Source organism: Eschrichtius robustus, chromosome 7, assembly GCF_028021215.1.
Source record: "Eschrichtius robustus isolate mEscRob2 chromosome 7, mEscRob2.pri, whole genome shotgun sequence".
Taxonomy (NCBI): domain Eukaryota; kingdom Metazoa; phylum Chordata; class Mammalia; order Artiodactyla; family Eschrichtiidae; genus Eschrichtius; species Eschrichtius robustus.
The window spans coordinates 106,293,515-106,317,785 of NC_090830.1; the positions used below are offsets into that span (position 1 = coordinate 106,293,515).

General features: G+C 39.6%; 2 protein-coding genes across 8 annotated transcripts in view; one reads left to right on the top strand and one right to left on the bottom strand.

Moving 5' to 3' along the window:
* NOC3L (NOC3 like DNA replication regulator) overlaps positions 1 to 9,324 on the bottom strand; it is a 49,939-nt gene extending 40,615 nt beyond the window's left edge. For all 6 annotated transcript variants that reach the window (XR_011074512.1, XR_011074511.1, XR_011074513.1 and 3 more), the window contains exons 1-6: positions 9,189 to 9,324; positions 7,993 to 8,200; positions 4,468 to 4,600; positions 3,557 to 3,714; positions 2,915 to 2,968; positions 964 to 1,094 (exon numbers count right to left, since the gene is read on the bottom strand). Coding sequence is in view for 3 of the 6 variants with exons in the window: in XM_068548233.1 (XP_068404334.1) it covers positions 964 to 1,094; positions 2,915 to 2,968; positions 3,557 to 3,714; positions 4,468 to 4,600; positions 7,993 to 8,200; positions 9,189 to 9,197 (693 nt within the window). In the remaining 3 variants the exon portion in view is untranslated. The remainder of the gene's footprint in view (positions 1 to 963; positions 1,095 to 2,914; positions 2,969 to 3,556; positions 3,715 to 4,467; positions 4,601 to 7,992; positions 8,201 to 9,188) is intronic.
* A 79-nt stretch (positions 9,325 to 9,403) lies between these two features.
* TBC1D12 (TBC1 domain family member 12) overlaps positions 9,404 to 24,271 on the top strand; it is a 118,411-nt gene continuing 103,543 nt past the window's right edge. Inside the window, exon 1 of one of the 2 annotated variants that reach the window (XM_068548236.1) lies at positions 9,404 to 9,475. In XM_068548236.1, the coding sequence (XP_068404337.1) occupies positions 9,444 to 9,475 (32 nt within the window). In that variant the 5' untranslated portion in view covers positions 9,404 to 9,443. The remainder of the gene's footprint in view (positions 9,476 to 24,271) is intronic. The other variant, XM_068548237.1, reaches the window with a different exon arrangement.

The window sequence follows — 24,271 nt, forward strand, 5'->3', positions numbered from 1 at the left end:
CGCAGTGGTTAAGAATCCGCCTGCCAATGCAGGGGACAAGGGTTCGAGCCCTGGTCTGGGAAGATCCCACATGCCACGGAGCTACTGAGCCCACGTGCCACAACTACTGAAGCCCGCGCGCCTAGAGCCCGTGCTCTGCAACAAGAGAAGCCACCGTAATGAGAAGCCTGCACACCGCAATGAAGAGTAGTCCCCACTCGCTTCAGCTAGAGAAAGTCCACACACATCAACAAAGACCCAACGCAGCCAAAAATAAATAAATAAGTAAATAAATTAAAAAAAAAATTTTTTTCCACTTACAAGTATTCCTGAACTAATCTCATTGGCTTTTGTGTAACACCTTCCTTAATAACTCTATAGATCAGTCAAGCAATTTGCAAGTTGGTTCCTCCTCCCTAGTACTGTTAATTTTTACACTTAACCACTTTTAGAGTTACAACATTAAGTCCAATATCTTCATTCAGAGATGAAGAAAGTAAGACTCAGAATGTTTAAGTAACTTTTCTAAGAGTACAGATTTGGATTAGGCTAAGGTCCTGTGTACTCTTATTCTAACTTGGTTACTACATTTTGTTAATGATCTTCCTTTCTGTGTGTGCATATAGCTAACAAGAGAATATTAAAAGATCAGGGGCTTCCCCAGTGGCGCAGTGGTTGAGAGTCTGCCTGCCAATGCAGGGGACATGGGTTCGAGCCCTGGTCTGGGAGGATCCCACATGCCGCGGGGCGACTAGGCCCGTGAGCCACAATTACTGAGCCTGCGCGTCTGGAGCCTGTGCTCTGCAACAAGAGAGGCCGTGATAATGAGAGGCCCGCGCACCGCAATGAAGAGTGGCCCCCGCTTGCCGCAACTAGAGAAAGCCCTTGCACAGAAATGAAGACCCAACACAGCCATAAAAAAAAAAAAGATTAGACTGTTACACCATATAATATGAAAAGCCTAAGGAAATTAATTATACTTACATTACTTTCTGGATCTGATAATATGGCAGATGCCAAGGCTGCGATACGCATTTTCTTCTCCTGTAGTTTCTTCTTCCTCTCAATTAAATGTTCTTCTAATGTCAGCTCTTCAATGGGTTCTTCAATGATCTCTGAAACAGATTAGGTTTCCCCTCTTAAACATGTCTTTATTTACAAGTATCCAAGAACCTTAATTAATAAAATAATTTTCTTGTAGTAACAAATAATCAGGACTTCCCTGGTGGTGCAGTGGTTAAGAACCCGCCTGCCAATGGAGGGGACACGGGTTTGAGCCCTGATCCAGGAAGATCCCACATGCTGCAGAGCAACTAAGTCCATGCGCCACAACTACTGAGCCTGTGCTCTAGAGCCCACGAGCCACAACTACTGAGCCCGCGCGCCTAGAGCCTGTGCTCCGCAACAAGAGAAGCCACCACGATGAGAAGCCCATGCACCGCAACGAAAAGTAGCCCCCGCTCCCTGCAACTAGAAAAAGCCCGCACACAGCAACGAAGACCCATAGCAGCCAAAAATAATAAATAAAATAAATAAATTTATAAAAAACAAATAATCATGACAGCTAACTTTTATCAAGCACTTGCTATGGGCCAAGATTACTACATATCACCCTCTCAACAATCACATGAGACAAGTACTATCATTAGCCCAATTCTGTAGATAAACTGTGGCAAAGAGAAAGTAACTTGCCTAAGCTCATATCCCTGGCAGAAATGGGATTCAAACCCAGGCAGTCTGACTTAAGAGTTCACATTTTTAACTACTGTGCTAATAAACCCACAATAATTCATACTAATTAAGGGAAAGAGCAATCTCATTTAGTTTTTTAAAAAGTACATGCTCCTTTGTTTTCAACTCTATACAGTCCTTTCTACACAAAATACATCCACCTTAAGAAATTCACAGGGAATTAGATTTAATAAACACACAAGCATAATCTGTAATGAGCTGATGAAGGATGCCTAAAAACAGTTAACAGTTGACCTGTAATCTCATTTACACTAATATGGTTTGCTAAGAGAAAGTAAAATTTAACTGGCTTGTTCTATCACAAATTCCAAACCAATATAGTTTCAACCAATAAAATACGTTCTTTCAGTTTAACTTTGATTAGAACTGTTCTAGCTATTAGAACCCACATTTAGTTATGTAAAGCAGACATACATAAAGTATAATTGCTCTAAGAAAGAACCAAAATAATTTTGTACCACAGAATCATTTTTATAATTTAAGCTAAAAAGTGAATAGTTATTTGTAGTCAGGTCCTTCATTTACAATTAAAAAGAATTCAAAACAGTAACAATTTATAAGATTCTTCATGCATACCTAGACATCACAAACATAACTGAATAAAATTTTCCATAATAAAAGCAACAAAGAATCAAATTACAGGGCTTCCCTGGTGGTGCAGTGGTTGAGAATCCACCTGCCAATGCAGGGGACACATGTTTGAGCCCTGGTCCAGGAAGATCCCACATGCCGCAGAGCAACTAAGTCCGTGCGCCACAGCTACTGAGCCTGCACTCTAGAGCCCACGAGCCACAACTACTGAGCCCACATGCCACAACTACTGAAGCCTGCGCGCCTAGAGCCCATGCTCCACAACGAGAGAAGCCACTGCAATGAGAAGCCCGCGCACAACGAAGAGTAGCCCCCGCTCGCCGCAACTAGAGAAAACCTGTGTGCAGCAATGAAGACCCAACGCAGCCAAAAATAAATAAATAAATAAATGTATTTATTTATTTTTTTTTTAAAAGACTCATATTACACAAGGTAAGACTTTCAAAATGTGGGAAAATGTTCAAAATGACCGTGAAATGACCAGTACTCCAAAATGCACATTCCAGATTTTATGTAAAATTAATGCACTATTAAGTAAAAAAATGTAATTCTCAATTAACAATTTAGTAACTAGAAAGATGCATCCCATTACCTTCTTCAGGTTCCATCTCTTCTTGATCCTCTTCATCTTGGTTACTGTCAATAACTATATGGAAAATATGCATATTAAAAATGTGATAATATACATAAGTGGTAAAACCACAAGGAAAACCAGGGAAGTGACTACCTTAAAACTCAGGAAAATAGTTACTTTTGTCAGGAGGGAGCAATTAGTGATTTACGGAAGTATAGGGAAGTTTCTGGGTGCTGGCAGTACTTCTTTCTTGCCCGGATGGTAGTTTTATGGGTGTGTTTTTGGTGATATACCACATAACTTCACATCTGTGATTTCTAGACTTTTGTGTGTGTTTTTTTTCACAAAAAAATACATGTAAGGAAAAAAAGGCTAAAAAAGGATGACTAATATGCTCTAATTTTAGAAACAACAGAATGAAATACTCTGAAAAGAATCACCTTAACCTTGTGGCTTCAGCTGTACTCATAGTACAATGGGCACCTGAGATAATCATCTGTATTTCCGGCCAAAATCATCAAGTTTGCTCTATGACTAACTGTAGCTATCCCCTTTTGTAATACGGGTAAAAGTCAAAATAAAATAAATTTTGAATGAAAAAATTTTGAACGTGATTATTAGTAAGGAACTAAAATTTTAACTAATACATGGGCTGATCACCTGGTTTCTCTCTGGTCTGTGGGATTATACCACTTTTATCTTTAATAGGAAGTAAGTGAATCAGTTCCTTCTCTGGTGCAGTTTGCAGAGTTCTTGGTATTTTTTCATATTTATCTATAACATGCTCATGCTTCCGCTTCCTGGCGTGAACAGGCTCACTGCAGGAAAAAAAAAATTTAGTTTTAATATATTAAAAAAATAACCTAGAGACCTATCATTTTAAAAGCACAGAAAAATAAACCACTAACCAAACCTTTAATAGGCATATAGATATTAGCATCTAGACCAGGCATTTGTATAGTAAATGAATAAATGAACTGTATAGCCAACCATAAAGACTCAAACTATGGCTACACTTAGTTTTCCCTTTAGAGGCAAAATAAAGGTGAAAGTTACAGCAGATTTTTCTTTGAAGAATATTCCACAGAGCCAAGGGTGACATCATGCTATTTTACTTTCCCCAAAACTGTCACAACATAGCATGGCTTTGGACTTAGAAGTATCTAAGTTTAAATTTCAGGTCCACTACTTATGACAATGGGAAAGCATTAGTCTCCTCTCTGTAAAAGGGAATAATATGTACCTAATAGGGTAACAAGGACTGAGACATGGGTAACACGGCCATAAAGAACTCGGGACTGCTCTGCCTCAAATAGAGAACAGCATACTTCACCCATTCACTCCACTTCACTATTCAGACTCAAAAGAAATAAAGATATACACTAAATAAGATCAGCTTGTTTTATTTATGAACTAACCTTATTTAGGAAATAGACTGAATAGGGTTTACTCTTTGTAAACACCATGTTCAGAGATGAGCAGCATCTTGCACTAACCACCTAAGTAAAATTCAGAACCAAGTTTTTAACACTGAAAGGATGCGAATGACTATAATCTAAATGAAGTATTACCTAGAAGAAAGATCTCTCGTTAGAAAAGATGCTCTTTGCCCTAAATCCTTCATTAACTGTAAGTCATCTTCATCCATCATATCTAAAGGAAGGGCTTCCTCCTCTTCTTCCTCTTCCCTCTCAATCCTTTTACCTGTTCCAACAACAACAAAAAATCAGAAACAAGTATTAGGAATGTAGAACGCTGCATTTCTGTGTCTATGATAGGAAAAGCGTGTGCTTTACTAACACCTTAGCCCAATGTTTCTAAACGGGAGCACTACTGACACGCTGGGCAGGACAATTCTTTGTTGTACTTGGGTGTCCTGGGCTAGGCCAAATGCCAGCATCTCTGACCCCTGAAATCTAAATGCCAGGAGCATTCTTAGGTCACTGTAACAACCAAAAAATAAATGTGTCCACACATTCTGCGATGTCCTTCAGAGCATCTGAGAGCCAATCAATGACTTAGCCCCTTAGTCTGTCTGATCTCCAAAGACTTTCACTTCCATTCCACTTCAGCCACCCCCTCCAAGGGCCACATCCCAAACCTTGGTGCTGACTCCACTCTCTGACCAGAACCTTTTGTCTTTCTAGCTCTCATTCAGTTACTTCCACTACTACACTTCTTGACCAAATATACAGACATTCAATTAATCCTTTGGCCACTCTACTTTCTATCTACCAATGTGTTCTATCTTTACTTCGTCACTTAGATTGCATGGTTATCACTTCAAACACCGCCTTGTCAATATCCTCAATTACTTTCTCTTCAACATTTTAGGCACTCACATCAAACAAAACTCCAACTACAGATCATTCTAATTTCTCTCTCTGTCCCTCGTTCTCTTTCTCTGTTTCTTTCTCTTTTTTTTGTAGTAAAAAATGAATGTCCACTAAGGACCAAGCACTGTTCTAAGTGCTGAGGATCCAACCATGAACAAGACAATCTTAGCATCTTTCCTAATGGAACTTATAATTGTTCCTAACTCTACTAACTCTCCTAAGCATAGCTATGTAAACGTACATGCTGCACAGATGAGCCTGCCAATGCTCAAAACTGACCAGCAATTAGTTTATTTCCCTGGTCAACTTTCTCTCTTCCCAAGAGTATCTTTTCAAATCTCCTACCTTTATCACACTTCTAACCCCATCACCCACCTCACTTCATAATCATCAGAGGACCTAGCTTCCTATGTCCCTAAGAAAAGCTATAAGCTAGAAACTCCTTCAGTTTCCCATGATGAATTCAACAGCATTTGCATCCACCTTTTTCTTTTTCCATCCCATAACATTGGAAGAGACACCTCTCCTCCTGTGCTCTGGATCCCAAAAACTCTTGCCTTCTCTTGCCTGGTTGTACCATTGAAGCCCCCTCTCCCCTGCATCTTCAACCTCTCCAATCTATTAATTTCTTCATCTTACCATTTTAAGATGGTCATCTTCCAGCAAGCAACACATCAATATCTTGCCAAAATTTAAAATACATTTTAAACCGGTTAAATTTACATATAAGACAAAAATATGCAACTGCTAAAAAAAAAAAAAAAAAAGGAGGAAGTGATGATAATTATATCATTTGCTGCATAGATCTTGTAGATCATATAGCTAGCATATGGCTCTACCTCATTCATTCATTCATTTATTCATTTATTTGGCTGCACTGGGTCTTAGTTGTGGCATGTGGGATCTTCATTGCGGCATGCGGGACCTTTAGTTGCGGCATGTGGGCTCTTAGTTGCGGCATGTGGGATCTAGTTCCCCGCCCAAGGGTCGAACCCAGGCCCTCTGCATTGGGAGCACAGAGTCCCAACCGTTGGATCACCAGGGAAGTCCCCTCTACCTCAGTCTTAACAGCTGTATAGTACTGTGTACATTTATATCATTTATTACAACAATTCCTTGTTGATGGACATTTTGATTATCTTCAGTTTTTGATGGTGATCTTTCTTTTTTTTTTTTTTGCTATTATTAACAGCATTGCAATGAATATGCTTGGGCACATATACTCTTGGAAATTTTTTTTCAAATAATCATAGGATGAATTCCTAGCAGTGGGATTGTTGGGTCAAAGGAAAGTCCATTTCTTTCTTTCTTTCTTTCTTTTTTTTTTTTAATTCTTCCTGATAGTTCACATATGAGTCTATGAGTACATACTATTTTTTACTCAACTGGTGTAAGCATATCTTACATGTGGTGATAACCTGTAATTTCATGTGGGTGAAAGCTCCACTACACACTACTTTTCTTCTTGTTTTTTAAAATAAAACTTTATTTTATAGACTATTTCATGTTAGAACATAAAGAGTTTCCTTCTTTCTTGAAACACACTTCTTTTGATTTCTAAGACACTGTACAATTCAAGTTTTCTTCCAAATTCTCTGGCTCCTCCTCAAACCACATTACAGGTTCCTCCACCCAGTTCTTAAATGCTGGGGTTCCTTAAAATTCTGTTCTAGGTTCTCTTATTTTCATGTTACACAGTCTCCATGGTGATTTTACCCAAGCCTAAGACTTTGATTACCATCTACATGCTGATAATCCCCAAAATTATTCTCTCTAACCCAGATCTTTCACTTGAACATTATACTCTTATACCCAACTGCCTGAGAGACTTCATTTAGATGCTCAACATATAAGAATGAAGAAATCTTTTGCTTCTATTTTTAAAATGTAATTACTAACACATCATGCTTTTTAAATTCTTCTGAAATTTAGATAGATCTTTAAAAACATCTAACTCAACCAATGCATTTTTTTTTTTATAGATGAAGTACCTGGAGATTAAGTGATGGACTAAGGCCACACTGCTAGTAAGCAACAAAATTAAAAGTTCAAGTTTTCTGACTTCCAGTCCCATGACCTTTTATACATCACAATAACGTGTTGCCAAGGGATCAAACTAAATAGGTCAGGACAAGAGAATGAGATGGGCATGGGAAGAATAGTCAGATATAGCCAAATATGAATTCCCTGAAAATACGAGTAACCCTGTAGAAAAACTGGTCTAACTCAAAATGGTCATATTCCTTACTTGTTTTTTGAGTACTTGGGAGTTTTTGAACAGGTTTACAAAAGAATAACCCTGACAATTACAGCTCAATTTCACTCCAAGTTTCCAAGTGAAAAGAAAGCCAGAAGTTTAGAAAACTGAGTGAAACTTAGCAACACTGTGACGAATGCACCAGAGAAAAGCAATGTTCTTACCTTAACTAACTGCCAGTGAATGGCAAAGTGGCAGCACTGACATGCCCAACAATTATTTACATTGCTACTCTCAGTCTGTTTTCCCAAGTATGTATTGTATCTTCAGATCTGCTTTCTAGACAAACTGAAAGGAGAGGCTAGCTCTTTCTCACTGTGAATACTGTACTGAAATGTCTTCTCATACTAACTGTGATAAAGCATATAGGACTACGATCCTTACCTACTCTTAGGAAGACCTGAGAACAAGAAGAGTGATTACTAGAAAGCAAAGTTATTCCATGAAGAACATTTTAAAACAAATCAATGGAAACTGGAGCACATGAATGTTTTCACAATTACCTGGTCGTTTTTCCTTTGGGTCCTCCAATGGAATAGGTTTCTTAGACACAGCATCTTTTACAGCTTGCCTTAGTTTCCTCTGTTCTTTTCGGTACTTCTTGAGAGTGCTTTGTTGTTTAAATTGTTTGTTTTTTAGCTTGTTTTCAAGTTTGACTTTACTAGTTTTTAGCAACTTCCGAAAGCTTGGGACCTGTTTTTTATTTCTTCTCTAGAAAACAACAACAGAAGAAGCACTGCATACCCAGAAATTTAAACTATTTTTAAAATCAGGTTAAAGAGAATTGATTATAAAATTTCATTAGACCAATTCCACAATTTTAATGTCTCACAGCCATGGGTCTTGGATATAAGAGCTAAAACCACACTATGGCATTAATCCTACAGAATGGCACTAAATCATCAGTTATTCAACGGGAGGGTCTTCCTGTGACCAGAATCCACAGCTGTTCAAAGGAGTCTAAGACTCCAAAAAAGGTGAAGAACCACCAAGCTAGTGGTAAACGGTTATTCAAGGCTAGCTTAACGCCTGTAGTTTGGCATACTAAGAGCAAAACGCTGGCTGTCTTTCGCAATAACTGACGTTTACATATCACTTCACTGTTTACAAAGTGCTCTAACATATTACCTCCAACAGCCTAGTTAAGTAGCGACAGCTGTTATCCTCATATTACTGGGGAAGCTACGGCTGAAAGAGTTTATGTGGCTTGTCAAACACCCTTAAATTAAGGAAAGCAAAACTGAATTCGGGTATGTGGATTACAACTCTCTTGCTGGTGACCTCTCACTCAGAAATTACTCGCTTTTCTATCTCCTACCCTTTAGGAAGAAAAAAATGGACTTATCTCAGTTCCCACAACTCATAAGCTCATTGAAGGCAGGACCCTGCTTCTCATCTGTGAAATAACGGGTTCAGAAAATGGTCTTGTAGAACCCTTCAAATCTGACATCCTATGTATGAACTCAAGACTCCGTGCTAGTCTCAGTGCGGTCCCTTGAAGCCAAGCGCGCACAGCGGGCGATGAAAAAGGAGCCAGGTCTAAGGGCGGGGAAGCTGACAGCGCTTAGAGCCAGGAGGGACCCCCCTAATCTAGGCCACCGCCCCCCATACAAGGGCCGCAGAAAGGCTACACCAGGGAGCGACTCTGTGAGCCAAAGGGGCCATAAGCCGCGGGGATCGGGCTTCTAAGGACACTTACCACCTTCATCCTTAAATCTGCAGGGGAACCCAGGCCCGACAAATTCACCAGGGGCAGGGGTAATCCAGGAATCCCGAAGGTGAAACACACGTGCGAAACCAGCGACACTGCTCTAGCCGGAAGCTGCCCCTAGCCCCTTCCCACCCTCCGCCGCCGGAAATGGGGGCGGGACTTCCGTAGACAGGAGCGGGCACGCGCCCTTTCGCGGTGACGTTCTCGCGTCCCTGGGCCGGTGGCGTCCTGGCGTGCACGCACATGAGCACGCACAGAACAGCGAATCGCCAAAGGTGAATGGTCCTCGGGTGGGGTTCACTTTACAGGGTCTCTGAATCTTTGACTCCTGCCCTGTTTCTTTGAAATTCTTCAGGAAATCGGGCTTCTTCCCTCAGAACGAGAGGACTTGATTTTTTCAATCACCTGCCTGCATTTTGTACCTCTCCTCATGTTTAGCTTGTTGTAGGATGTAGCTCGTCTCATCTTTCTTTTATAGATGCTGAGTTTTGTAGTCAGCTTTCCTCCCGTAAAGTCGTGAGGACAGAGAAGAGGTTATTCCTTTCGTGTAGTACCCGCCCCTCGCCTGGCCCTCGACAAGCTCTCTGGGCGCGTTTGTGGAATGGCTAATGATTTCTTATGACCTTCTGCACTCAAAAGTCTATGATTCTTTTTTTTTTTTAATTAAATTTTTTATTTTGAGACAATTGTAGACTTCTATGCAGTTATAAAATATAATAGAGATCCCATATATCCTTTAGCCAGTTTCTCCCAAAGGTAACATCTTGCAAAGCTGTGATATAACAACCAGGATATTGAAAAGTCCATGATTCCTAATGTTTTATTTTGAAACACTTTTTGCCTTAATTTCAACCACTGTCTGATTAAGAGTTATATCAGTGAGATTCATCTGCATTTCAGTATCTTACAACTGTTACTTTTCTGTAAATTCTACTGTCTGCTTAGTAATTCCGCCAGTCATGAGTTTTAACAGGAAGATTTAGGCATTGCAAGAATAAGAGTATGTTTTTCAAAATGATTGTCTCTCAAAGACTTTTTTTTCATGAATAAATTTTAAAATTCCACTTCAGATTTTTTTTTTTAAGTCTGTGATTCTGAGCACATCCCTGACAGAGTCTGGCCTAGCAGTCCTGAGCCAGAAGGGAAAAGCCAGCAGAGGCTCCAAAGAATCTGAGCTCCCTAGTGGGTGTTGGTCTTACAGAGACTGAGAGGAAACCTGCCAATTTCTGGATCCCCCTTCAAAGATCAAGAATCCCATTCTACCCAGAACTCTTCTTACCCTCCCTTCCAACTTCCCCAGTTTCCCCATTGCTCTGTCTTCTTTACACACACTCTCAGAAACAGCAGAACCTGTCCCACTGGAATATTACTTCATCAAGCAAATTGAGAACATTATCCTGTGCTCTTCCCAAGTGTCTGAATTCCCTCCCAAACATAACAGCTTATCTGTGGTCACTCCCATCCTTTCAGCCTTCTGTCCAGTCTCTCCAAGGGTGAGGCATCCCCATTTCAGTTCAAAACCAACTTCTCCCAGCTTCATCCGACTCCATGTATCACTAATTATCCCTTTTCTCCTGTATTCTTTCTCTCCCTAATGGATGTTTCCCCTTGGCCAATAAATATACTGAAATCTCTTCCATCCTTAATTTTTTTCCTAATGACTCCATCTCCTTTTAATTGCTGTTTTATTTTCCTCCTTCCCTGTTTGTCTTTACTTAGAAAAAAACAAAAACAAAAAATGCAAACACTAGTTTTATCTCTACTTCCTCTTCTCTATTATCACAGCCCAAGCCTGTGCTAGCCTTTTTAAGAATTAAGTCATACTCTTGGCCCGTTGTAAGTTTATAATCAACTAAAAATCTTTGGATCATTTTTAAGCAGTTGTTGCCAAGCTAAATCTCTCCCATCTTGATTTTGAGCAATCTATTATTTAAACGCAAACTTAACAAATGGAAGTTTACATGATTCTTACTAATGTGATCTTCTGGTTTCTCAGTTATGTCGTCCCCAGCTTTGTATCATTTCCCATTCACTCAAATCACTGCTAAGCTCCGTTTGGGCTCTAGATCCTCTTGGATCTTCCATAGCTTTCTTGGACACTTGGGCTAAGAGGGGTCACTGGACTACCCCAAACTAGCTTCACAGGTATTGTACCCAGAGATTCCTGTGAGCCCTTTTGAGACTCTGCCCATAACATTCCACTGAAACTACTCTCATTAAGATCACCAAGAACCTCCAAGTTGTTGTGAAATTTTTTTAAGTGTGCACTGAATTACATCTTTTTTTTTTCTTTTTTAACCTTATTAGATCTCTCTGCTGCATTTTTCCTTTCTCACATTAGAATTTCGACTTCCTTGGCTCCCTTAACAGCCTCTTCCCCAGCTTCTCCTCCTACTTCCATTCTTTCTTCCTCCTGCCTCTTCAATGTAGGTGACTCTCAGGGTTCCACTGTTGGCCCACTTTGTTTTTTTTTTAATCTATCTCAGACAAAATTATTAAGTTTTATTAAAAATTAATTAATTTATTTATTTATGGCTGCGTTGGATCTTCATTGCTGCGTGCGGGCTTTCTCTAGCCGTGGCAAGTGGGGGCTACTCTTCATTGCAGTGCGCGGGCTTCTCATTGCAGTGGCTTCTCTTATCGCGGAGTACGGGCTCTAGGTGCGCGGGCTTCAGTAGTTGTGGCTTCCGGGCTCAGTAGTTATGGCTCGTGGTCTCTAGAGTGCAGGCTCAGTAGTTGTGGCGCACAGCCTTAGTTGCTCCGTGGCATGTGGGATCTTCCCGGACCAGGGCTCGAACCCATGTCCCCTGCATTGGCAGGCAGATTCTTTACCACTGCACCACCAGGGAAGTCCCAGGCCCACTTTTCTACTTCTCTTTATGTTCTACTTGCTCTTCTGGTGTGATCTCATCCATCTACCTAATGCAAAGAGATTCCTAAATCTTTCGTCCGGTCCATACCTCTCCCTCAAGCTTCAGTCTTGTAACCACCTACCTCCTGGACATCCCCAGAAGATAACCAAGGAACTTCAAATCACCATGTTCAAAATGAAACTATATTTTTCACTTGTACCTCTTCCAACATTGCCTATTTCATTCATTTACCCATAGCCAGAATCCTGATATTCTAGAGATCTTTAGAAATAAGCCAGGGATTTCTCGGCCATTCACCGTATTACAGTTCTGTTTTCTATAAACAAACTGGCTTGAAAATTGTCACTAAGTGGACATAGTACAGTAAGGCTTCAGAGTTTCCTGTCCTACAAGATAATTTATATGTTACAACAAGGGACCTTGAAGAAACTAACAGCACGTAATAGGTTCAAAGTAGATGCTTCGTATTTCCTTATGAAAAATTACTAAGGGTACCAGATTATAATTATAAGTCTCCAAAATCCCAACATCAAGAATTTGAAAATATACATGCCATTCCTCTACCTTCATCAATGCTAAAATATAGTTGAGGAATATACACATATAGTTGAGAAAGATATTATGCATGATCAAATAGAGATTAATAAGAGATTGCACAGGTGCTAAAAAAAAAACGATTAAAGAAAGCTGCTTTGGAGGAAAGGACAGAGCAATGTATATTTAAGTGGACCCTTGTAGAAATGACAAAGTTCAGATAGGTGGGATAATATTTTCTAAGTTCAGATAGTGCAAATAATTTATATTGTGTGTCATCAGAAAATTAGGCTAAAATAGCTAATAACCATAATTAGAACTAATGATTAATTATTCAATTTAAAATTAACCAAAAACCTAAATAATAACAAAAAATAAAATAACGTAGCAGATATTGTTGTTGTCATCTCATTGACATCCTCTCAGCACTTCCTCCGTACATGCCGGAAAAAAGTCCTCTGCAAGGGCTTGCAACTTTTCACCTGAGGAGTTTTTCTCAACCTCTGCAGGACAGGCCAGAAGTGCCAAGGAATTTACACCCCTGAGAGCAGCCTTCAACCAATGACAAATGGAAGCTGAAGGATATATACATACACCAACTGTGGTAGGCTGGAAAATGTCCTCTGAAGATATCAGGCCCTGACACTGTTGAATTTTATGTTGTAGAGCCAAAGGTATGATTAAGGATCTTGAGATGGGGAGATTATTCTTGAGTGTCCAGGTGGGCCCTAAATGCAATCACATGTGTTCTTACGAGCTAGGCAGAGAGAGATTTCACACAGCAGAGGAGGAGGCATTGTTGCCACAGAGGCAGAGAGTGTAGTGATGTAGCAGCAAGTCAAGGAGTGCCAGCAGCCATCAGAAGGGGGAAGAGGCAAGGAGCAGATTCTCCCCTAGAGCCTTTAGAGGGAGGGTGGCCCTGCTGACTGCATGATTCCAGGGATACTGATTTCGGACTTCTGGCCCCTAGACCTGTGAGAGAATGAATTTCTGTTGTTTTCAGCCACCAAATTTGTGGTGATTTGTTACAGCGGCCATAGAACACTAATATACCAACGTTTATACTAGTAAGTATACCGATGTCCTCACTCCTGAGAAGCAGGACAGCTCTGAGGCATCTTCCACATTGTCTCCAGGAGTCTACAAAGGGGTTGAGCCCCACCTGCAGAGGTAACCTACCCATCAGCCCACTCTGTTACTGGCCTTCTCTTCCCAGTCTCACTTCCCCACTCTGCTATCAGTGGTTCCAGGTCTCTCCTTCAAGATAAACCACCTACTCTCAAATCCTTGTGTATTAGTTTCCTGGAGCTGCTGTAACAAAGTACCATAAATTGTGTGGCTTAAAACAACAGAAATTTATTCTCTCACAGTTCTGGAGGCCAGAAGTTGGAAATACAGTAAAGGTGTTGGTGCAATTGGTTCCTCTTCAGGGCTCTGAGGAAAAGTCTATTCCATGCATCTCTCCTAGCTTCTGGTGATGGCTGGCAATCCATGGCATTCTTTGGTTTGTAAATGCATCACTCCATTCTCTGCCTCCATCTTTACATAGCATTCTCCCCATGTCTCTGTGTCTTCACGTGGCCGTCTTCCCCTCATATAAGAACACTGGTTATATTGGATCAAGGACCCACTCTGATGACCATATCACAACTTAATTACATGTGCAAAGACCCTATTTCCAAATAAGGTCACATTTATAGGTACTAGGGATGCGAATTTTAATATCTTTTGTGGGGCACACAATTCAACTCATAACACCTTGACTCAGGGTCAAATTCGGGGACCCCCAACCTAAGACAATTATCACTTATGAAGCACTTTTTATATTTCCCTAAATATAATTATCTTACTTTATCCTCAATAATCTTATGAGATAAATATTGGCTCCATTTTAAAGTTAATAAATCTGAGGATTAGATATTATAGTGTAGTCAAGTCGGTGTTATATCAGGTGGGAAACATAATAAGATGGCAGTCCCACCAGTGGGAGTGGTCTTCAAAAGAGATCAAATACCTTAAGCTTTTTTTCTCTAATCTGCAATATTATAGATCAGGAAACAATTAAAGAGGGATTTTCCTAGGGTTGTGATATATGTTCTTTTCTATTTAAGACTTTTGTTGATAAATTAAACTTCTAAGACCTGACGTTTCCTCTTTCTTTACTTGCATTGGCTGTTCAGATCCACTCTTTATTTATTCATTGCTTTCCAAAATCTGTGGGGAAGGGGAAGTAGATTCCATGCACAAAGTCATGTCCAGTTTCTGATACTCTCTTTGACAGCAATAGTTGCTCACTCTCCTCTCTGTACCAGACTCTGCTAGGAGCTCTCTGTAAAACAATATTCTGTAAAACAAGGACACATTGTCTTAGCCTCTATGCTAAAGCTGCTGGGAAGTATGCTGAGCAGGGAAGAGACTATAGAATGAAACTAACATCTAAGGTATCCTGTATATCATTTTCACACCTCTCACAATGCTGCCCCTGCTTATTGTAATATTTTCTACTCCATCTATCACCAAAGGTCAAGTCCTTCCCCTGGTCACAAGTCTGAAAATACTTCCACTTATGGGCATATCCACATACACTCCGAAGACCTGTTTAGGTGGCATTTATGCTTCTGATTGCTTTCTTTCATTCTCCAAGCTGACGCTGCTGATTATAATTAAAATCCTCTCGGGTGAATAAATGGATACATAACTGAACTAAGTGGATATTTATGAAAGATTGATGAGAGGTCTGGATGATCCAAAATATCTCCTCCAACATCTGTCACATCAGAAAGAAGATAAAGATCTGACCCTGAGCAGTCCTTCTCTTGGGCCCATTAGGAGCAAAATGACTTTTTAATATTCTGTTTAGGACTTTTCCAGAAAAAGAGGAATGGGTGGCTTCTGGAGGTGGCAAAAATGGGAAGTGGAGGCGGGGAAGGGGGTAAGTGAAAGAGGCTCCAAAACAGCTAGGTTTTAGACATAAGACGTGTGTATGTCATAACATGATGATAATTTCAGTAGGCATATGAGTTATCTATTTCTTTTTTTTTATTTTTTTTTTATTTTTGGCTGTGTTGGGTCTTCGTTTCTGTGCAAGAGCTTTCTCTAGTTGCGGCAAGCGGGGGCCACTCTTCATCACAGTGCATGGGCCTCTCACTACTGCGGCCTCTCGTTGCGGAGCACAGGCTCCAGACGTGCAGGGTCAGTAATTGTGGCCTAGTTGTTCCGCGGCATGTGGGATCTTCCCAGACCAGGGCTCGAACCCGTGTCCCCTGCATTGGCAGGCAGATTCTCAACCACTGCGCCACCAGGGAAGCCCCGAGTTACCTATTTCTGCTTAACAAATTACCCTAAAAGTTAACAACTTAAAACAATAATAAACATTTATTATTTCACACAGTGTCTGTGGGTCTGGAGTTTAGGAGTGGTTTATCAGGATGGTTCTGGTTCTGGAAGTTGCAGTCTAGCTGTTGGTCAAGGCTGCAGTCACATGAAGACTTTACTGAGGCTCAAGGATTGACTTCTAAGATAGCTCACTCATATGGCTCTTGGCAAGAAGCATCAGTTCCTTACTGGCTGTTGGCAGGAAGCTTCAGTTTCTCACTACCATAGGGCTGCTTGAATGTCTTCATGACACAGCAACTGGCTTCCCCCAGAGCAAGTTATCCAAGAGAGCAAGAGGAAAACTCTAATGCCTTTTTAAGATCTAGTCTTGGAAGTCATCACTTCCACTGTTCAGTTTCTTAAAAGTGAGTCACTTAATTCAGACCACTCCTAATGATAGGGGAGTTAGAGTTCACTTTTTTCTTTTTTTTTTGGCTGCGCCGTGTGTCTTGTGGGATCTTAGTTCCCCAATCAGGGATTGAACCTGTGCCCTCAGCAGTGAAAGCGTGGATTTCTAACCACTGGACTGCCAGGGAATTCCCAGAGTTCACTTTTTTGAAGAGAAAATATTAAAAAATTTGTGGACATATTTCAAAAACATTAGTTTTGGGTTCAGTGAACATTTATTGAGCATCTTTACTGGGACCTGAGTAGGCACTGGAATTAAAACACAAGTTATTATCACCCAAGACTAAAGAAGTCAGAATTTTTATATAGATAGACAAGAGACAATTTTAGAATACAGGACATTACATGACTATGATAGGATTAAAGCTGAATGCACATGTAGGTGAGATTTAAATCATGGACAGCATGAGGGACTGATTTTTCTACTGAGCAGACAATAAAGGTTATTTTGTAACCTGTAACCTGTGTAACTGCCCATTCATAAAACCTTGTAGGACCTGAACTAAGAACTAAATACCAAAGTACAGAAGTAGTAACATATTCCATCTCTTAACCCCAGACACTTAGGTCATTACTTTGTATCTACAAATAATCAATAAATATTTACTGTTTTTTTTGGATTAAATTTAACTGATGAATTAAATGAATTCTAGGTATAAATTTATATACCCCATTTGCTTGTTGTAGATTTTGATTACTATGGCTCTTCTGGATGTTTTCTGTTACTTATTTCTTTGACATGGTCAGCTCTTTTCTCTAGAATTTAGAGCAGTCACAGGGGCACAAACTAGAGGCTCATGGGCCAGACTGTGCCAGAGGAATAGTTTTGTTTGGTTAAAATTGTGTGTGCATGTGTGATATTTTTCACTGATTTTTTAATGCCTTTAGGTGGGGCATACACTCAGTATTCAGTCTCGGTTCCCCCACAGGCCCCACTACTTCCTGTTGTCTGATATCCATCAGCCTTACTGGTCCCTAAAGACACTTGAAATGTGAGACCCATGCATCTAGATTTTAAATCTCAGGATGGCACTGCATAATATTAGTTCAGCCTATTCTTTTTTTCTTTTTTTTGAATTTTTGACTTTTATTTTATTTATTTTTTTATACAGCAGGTTCTTATTAGTTATCTATTTTATACATATTAGTGTATATATGTCAATCCCAATCTCCCAATTCATCACACCGCCACCCACCCCCCCGCCACTTTCCCCCCTTGGTGTCCATATGTTTGTTCTCTACATCTGTGTCTCTATTTCTGCCCTGCAAACCAGTTCATCTGTACCATTTTTCTAGGTTCCACATATATGCATTAATATACAATATTTGTTTTTCTCTTTCTGACTTACTTCACTCTGTAGGACAGTCTCTAGACCCATCCACGTCTCTACAAATGACCCAATTTTGTTCCTTTTTATAGCTGAGTAATAGTCTACTGTATATATGTACCACAACTTATTTATCCGTTCATCTGTCAGTGGGCATTTAGGTTGCTTCCATGACCTGGCTATTGTAAGTAGTGCTGCAATGAACATTGGGGTGCATGTGTCTTTTTGAATTATGGTTTCCTCTGGGTATATGCCCAGTAGTGGGATTGCTGGGTCATATGGTAATTCTATTTTTAGTTTTTTAAGGAACCTCCATACTGTTCTCCATAGTGGCTGTTTCAATTTACATTCCCACCAACAGTGCAAGAGGGTTCCCTTTTCTCCACACCCTCTCCAGCATTTGTTGTTTGTAGATTTTCTGATGATGCCCCTTCAAACTGGTGTGAGGTGATAACCTCATGGTAGTTTTGATTTGCATTTCTCTAATAATTAGTGATGTTGAGCAGCTTTTCATGTGCTTCCTGGCCATCTGTATGTCTTCTTTGGAGAAGTGTCTCTTTAGGTCTTCTGCCCATTTTTGGATTGGGTTGTTTGTTTTTCTAATATTGAGCTGCATGAGCTGTTTATATATTTTGGAGATTAATCCTTTGTCCGTTGATTCATTTGCAAATATTTTCTCCCATTCTGAGGGTCGTCTTTTCGTCTTGTTTGTAGTTTCCTTTGCTTTTCAAAAGCTTTTAAGTTTCATTAGGTCCCATTTGTATATTTTTGTTTTTATTTCCATTACTCCAGGAGGTGGATTAAAAAAGATCTTGCTGTGATTTATGTCAAAGAGTGTTCTTCCTATGTTTTCCTCTAAGAGTTTTATAGTGTCCAGTCTTACATTTAGGCCTCTAATCCATTTTGAGTTTATTTTTGTGTATGGTGTTAGGGAGTGTTATAATTTCCTTCTTTTACATGTAGCTGTCCAGTTTTCCCAGCACCACTTATTGAAGAGACTGTCTTTTCTCCACTGTATATCCTTACCTCCTTTGTCATAGATTAGTTGACCATAAGTGCGTGGGTTTATCTCTGAGCTTTCTATCCTGTTCCATTGATCTATATTTCTGTTTTTGTGCCAGTACCATATTGTCTTGATTACTGTAGCTTTGTAGTATAGTCTGAAGTCAGGGAGTCTGATTCCTCCAGCTCCATTTTTTTCCCTCAAGACCGCTTTGGCTATTCGGGTCTTTTGTGTCTGCATACAAATTTTAAGAATTTTTGTTCTACTTCTGTAAAAAATGCCACTGGTAATTTGATAGAGATTGCACTGAATCTGTAGATTGCTTTGGGTAGCATAGTCATTTTCACAATATTGATTCTCTCAATCTGAGAACATGGTATATCTCTCCATCTGTTTGTGTCATCTTTGATTCCTTTCATCAGTGTCTTATAGTTTTCTGAGTACAGGTCTTTTACCTCCTTAGGTAGGTTTATTCCTAGGTATTTCATTCTTTTTGTTGCAATGGTGAATGGGATTGTTTCCTTAATTTCTCTTTCTGATCTTTCATTGTTAGCCTATAGGAATGCAAGAGATTTCTGTGCATTAATTTTGTATCCTGCAACTTTACCAAATTCATTGATTAGCTCTAGTAGTTTTCTGGTGGCATCTTTAGGATTCTCTATGTATAGTATCATGTCATCTGCAAACAGTGACAGTTTTACTTCTTCTTTTCCAATTTGGATTCCTTTTATTTCTTTTTCTTCTCTGATTGCCATGGCTAGGACTTCCAAAACTATGTTGAATAATAGTGGCGAGAGTGGACATCCTTGTCTTGTTCCTAATCTTAGAGGAAATGCTTTCAGTTTTTCACCATTGAGAATGATGTTTGCTGTGGGTTTGTCGTATATGGCCTTTATTATGTTGAGGTAGGTTCCCTCTATGCCCACTTTCTGGAGAGTTTTTATCAGAAATGGGTGTTGAATTTTGTCAAAAGCTTTTTCTGCATCTATTGAGATGATCATATGGTTTTTATTCTTCAGTTTGTTAACATGGTGTATCACATTGATTGATTTGCGTATATTGAAGAATCCTTGCATCCCTGGGATATAACCCACTTGATCATGGTGTATGATCCTTTTAATGTGTTGTTGGATTCTGTTTGCTAGTATTTTGTTGAGGATTTTTGCATCTATATTCATCAGTGATATTGGTCTGTAATTTTCTTTTTGTGTAGTATCTTTGTCTGGTTTTGGTATCAGGGTGATGATGGCTTCATAGCATGAGTTTGGGAGTGTTCCTTCCTCTGCAATTTTTGGAAGAGTTTGAGAAGGATTGGTGTTAGCTCTTCTCTAAATGCTTGATAGAGTTCACCCGTGAAGCCATCTGGTCCTGGACTTTTGTTTGTTGGAATATTTTTAATCACAGTTTCAATTTCATTACTTGTGATTGGACTGTTCATATTTTCTATTTCTTCGTGGTTCAGTCTTGGAAGGTTATACCTTTCTAAGAATTTGTCCATTTCTTCCAGGTTGTCCATTTTATTGGCATAGTTGCTTGTAGTAGTCTCTTAGGATGATTTGTATTTCTGCGGTGTCCGTTGTAACTTCTCCTCTTTCATTTCCACTTTTTATTCATTTGAGTCCTCTCCCTCTTTTTCTTGATGAGTCTGGCTAAAGGTTTATCAATTGTGTTTATCTTCTCAAAGAACCAGCTTTTAGTTTTATTGATCTTTGCTATTGTTTTCTTTGTTTCTATTTCATTTATTTCTGCTCTGATCTTTATGATTTCTTTCCTTCTACTAACTTTGGGTTTTGTTTGTTCTTCTTTCTCTAGTTCCTTTAGGTGTAGGATTAGATTGTTTATTTGAGATTTTTCTTGTTTCTTGAGGTAGGTTGTATTGCTATCAACTTCCCTCTTAGAACTGCTTTTGCTGTGTCCCATAGGTTTTGGATCATCGTGTTTTCGTTGTAATTTGTCTCTAGGTATTTTTTTATTTCCTCTTTGACTTTTTCAGTGATCTCTTAGTTATTTAGTAACGTATTGTTTAACCTCCATGTGTTTGTGTTTTTTACATGTTTTCCCTGTAATTGACTTCTAATCTCATAGCATTGTGGTCAGAAAAGATGCTTGATATGATTTTAATTTTCTTAAATTTACCGAGGCTTGATTTGTGACCCAAGATGTGATCTATCCTGGAGAATGTTCCGTGTGCACTTGAGAAGAAATTGTAATCTGCTGTTTTTGGATGGAATGTGCTATACATATCAATTAAATCTATCTGGTCTATTGTGTCATTTAAAGCTTGTGTTTCCTTATTAATTTTCTGTCTGGATGATCTGACCATTGGTGTAAGTGAGGTGTTAAAGTCCCCCAGTATTATTGTGTTACTGTCGATTTCCTCTTTTATAGTTCTTAGCAGTCGCCTTATGTATTGAGGTGCTCCTATGTTGGGTGCATATATATTTATAATTGTTATATCTTCTTCTTGGATTGATCCCTTGATCATTATGTAGTGTTCTTCCTTGTCTCTTGTAACATTCTTTATTTTAAAGTCTATTTTATCTGATATGAGTATTGCTACTCCAGCTTTCTTTTGATTTCCGTTTGCATGGAATATCTTTTTCCATCCCTTCACTTTCAGTCTGTATGTGTCCCTAGGTCTGAAGTGGGTCTCTTGTAGACAGCATATATATGGGTTTTGTTTTTGTATCCATTCAGCAAGCCTGTGTCTTTTGACTGGAGCATTTAATCCATTCACATTTAAGGTAATTATTGATATGTATGTTCCTATTACCATTTTCTTAATTGTTACGGGTTTGTTTTTGTAGGTCCTTTTCTTCCCTTTGTTTCCCACTTGGAGAAGTTCCTGTAGCATTTGTTGTATAGCCGGTTTGGTGGTGCTGAATTCTCTTAGCTTTTGCTTGTCTGTAAAGCTTTTGATTTCTCCATCAAATCTGAATGAGATCCTTGCCAGGTAGAGTAATCTTGGTTGTAGGTTCTTCCCTTTCATCACTTTAAGTATATCATGCCACTCCCTTCTGGCTTGTAGAGTTTCTGCTGAGAAATCAGCTGTTAACCTTATGGGAGTTCCCTTGTATGTTTTTTGTCGTTTTTCCCTTGCTACTTTCAATAATTTTTCTTTGTCTTTAATTTTTGTCAATTTGATTACTATGTGTCTCGGCGTGTTTCTTCTTGGGTTTATCCTGCCTGGGACTCTCTGCACTTCCTGGACTTGGGTGGCTATTTCCTTTCCCATGCTAGGGAAGTTTTCAACTATAATCTCTTCAAATATTTTCTCTGGTCCTTTCTCTTCTCCTTCTGGGACCCCTATAATGCGAACGTTGTTGCATTTAATGTTGTCCCAGAGGTCTCTTAGGCTGTCTTCATTTCTTTTCATTCTTTTTTCTTTATTCTGTTCCACAGCAGTGAATTCCACCATTCCGTCTTCCAGGTCACTTATCCGTTCTTCTGCCTCAGTTATTCTTTTACTGATTCTTTATAGTGTATTTTTCATTTCAGTTATTGTATTGTTCATCTCTGTTTGTTTGTTCTTTAATTCTTCTAAGTCTTTTTTAAACATTTCTTGCATCTTCTCGATCCTTGCCTCCATTGTTTTTCTGTGGTCCTGGATCATTTTCACTATCATTATTCTGAATTCTTTTTCTGGAAGGTTGCCTATCTCCACTTCATTTAGTTGTTTTTCTGGGATTTTATCTTATTCCTTCATCTGGTACAGAGTCCTCTGCCTTTTCATTTTGTCTATCTTTCTGTGAATGTGGTTTTCCTTCCATAGGCTGTAGAATTGTAGTTCTTCTTGCTTCTCCTCTAGTTCAGCCTATTCTTACTCTCCATCCCAAGGGTGAACTGTTTTCAGATCAATCACTTTTGGCTTTAGGTCAAAAGTAGTTTTTTTGTAGCCATCTCCCTTTTTAGCTTAGTATCCCCTTGCATTCTGCTAAACCCTTGTTTTCTCTCCATCTCTTTTTTCCTTTCCCTTCTATTCAGCACTCTTGGTGAATATTCCCCTTTTCCAGTTTCTCTCAATCCCCACATCCTAAATGGTATATGGAAAAAAGCATGAACATTAAGGGCAGAAAGACTTAGTTTTTACTACCTTTTAAAATGGGGGGTTTCCCTGGTGGCACAGTGGTTAAGAACCCACCTGCCAATGTAGGGGACACGGGTTCGAGCCCTGGTCTGGGAATATCCCACATGCCACAGAGCAACTAAGCCCGTGCACCCCAACTACTGAGCCTGCGCTCTAGAGCCCATAAGCCACAACTACTGAGCCCGTGTGCCACAGCTACTAAAGCCCGCATGCCTAGAGCCTGTGCTCCACAACAAGAGAAGCCACCACAACGAGAAGCCCACACACCACAGCGAAGAGTAGCCCCTGCTCAGCACAACTAGAGAAAGCCCACACACAGCAACGAAGACCCAATGAAGCCAAAAATAAATAAATAAAAAATAAAAAAATAAAATGGGGATAACAATACTTACCTGTTAGTGAGATGGTGTATAGCACCTGGCATGCAAAAGGTGTGGTAAAATTAAGAAACAGTCCTTCCTTCTTTATGGTAAATAATTTCAAGACCTTCTGTGAGGGTATTTTCATAGTTCTTCCACTTTCTGTTTTCCAGTCTTTATTCTTGTCAGTTCATTCATTTACCCTTTTATTAATTCACTTATGTAACAAATGTTAACTGGCCTCTTACTCTCTATCAGCCAGTGTCAGGGCATGAGAATGAGAAATACCATCCCTGCCCTTGTTGGGCTTTAGTCTACCAGTGGGAAGCAGATATTAATCAAAGAACCACACAAATAAATGTAAAGTTTTCTAATTCTAAAACGTTTGGTTGTAATTAGTGCCAAAAAAGAGAGTATACAGTGTTAAGACCTATTATATTAATAATAGGGGGATGTGGCCTCATCAGAGAGGTCATAGGAGGCTTTTACTAAAGAAATGATGACTGAGCTGAGATCTGAAGGAAAGAGGAATTAACTCTGTGTGCGTGTGTGTGTGTGTGTGTGTGTGTGTGTGTGGTGGTGGTCGTGATTAGAATTTTTAGCAAATGAAAACAGCATATGCAAAACCCTGTGATCCAAGGGAGCAGAGGCTTATTACTGGTCAGTTTGCTGCTCTCTTGCTTTTTCTTTTTTTCTTCTTACTTTCTTCCATTCTTTCTTTTCTTTCTTTCCTTCCTTCCCTTCTTTCTTCTTCCTTGAATGCAGAGAGTTAACACCTTCCTCAGTTCTTAACACATTATCATCATTCATCCATGCAAAAACTCTGTTACATTTTTTTTTAAGATTTTAAAAATTTTTATTTATTTATTTTTGGCTGCGTTCGGTCTTCGTTGCTGCACACGGGCTTTCTCTAGTTACAGCGAGCGGGGGCTACTCTTCATTGTGCTCTGTGGGCTTCTCGTTGCGGTGGCTTCTCTTGCTGTGGAGCACGGGCTCTAGCCACGTGGGCTTCAGTAGTTGTGGCACGTGGGCTCAGTAGTTGTGCCTTGCGGGCTCTAGAGCACAGGCTCAGTAGTTGTGGCGTGTGCGGGCTTAGTTTCTCTG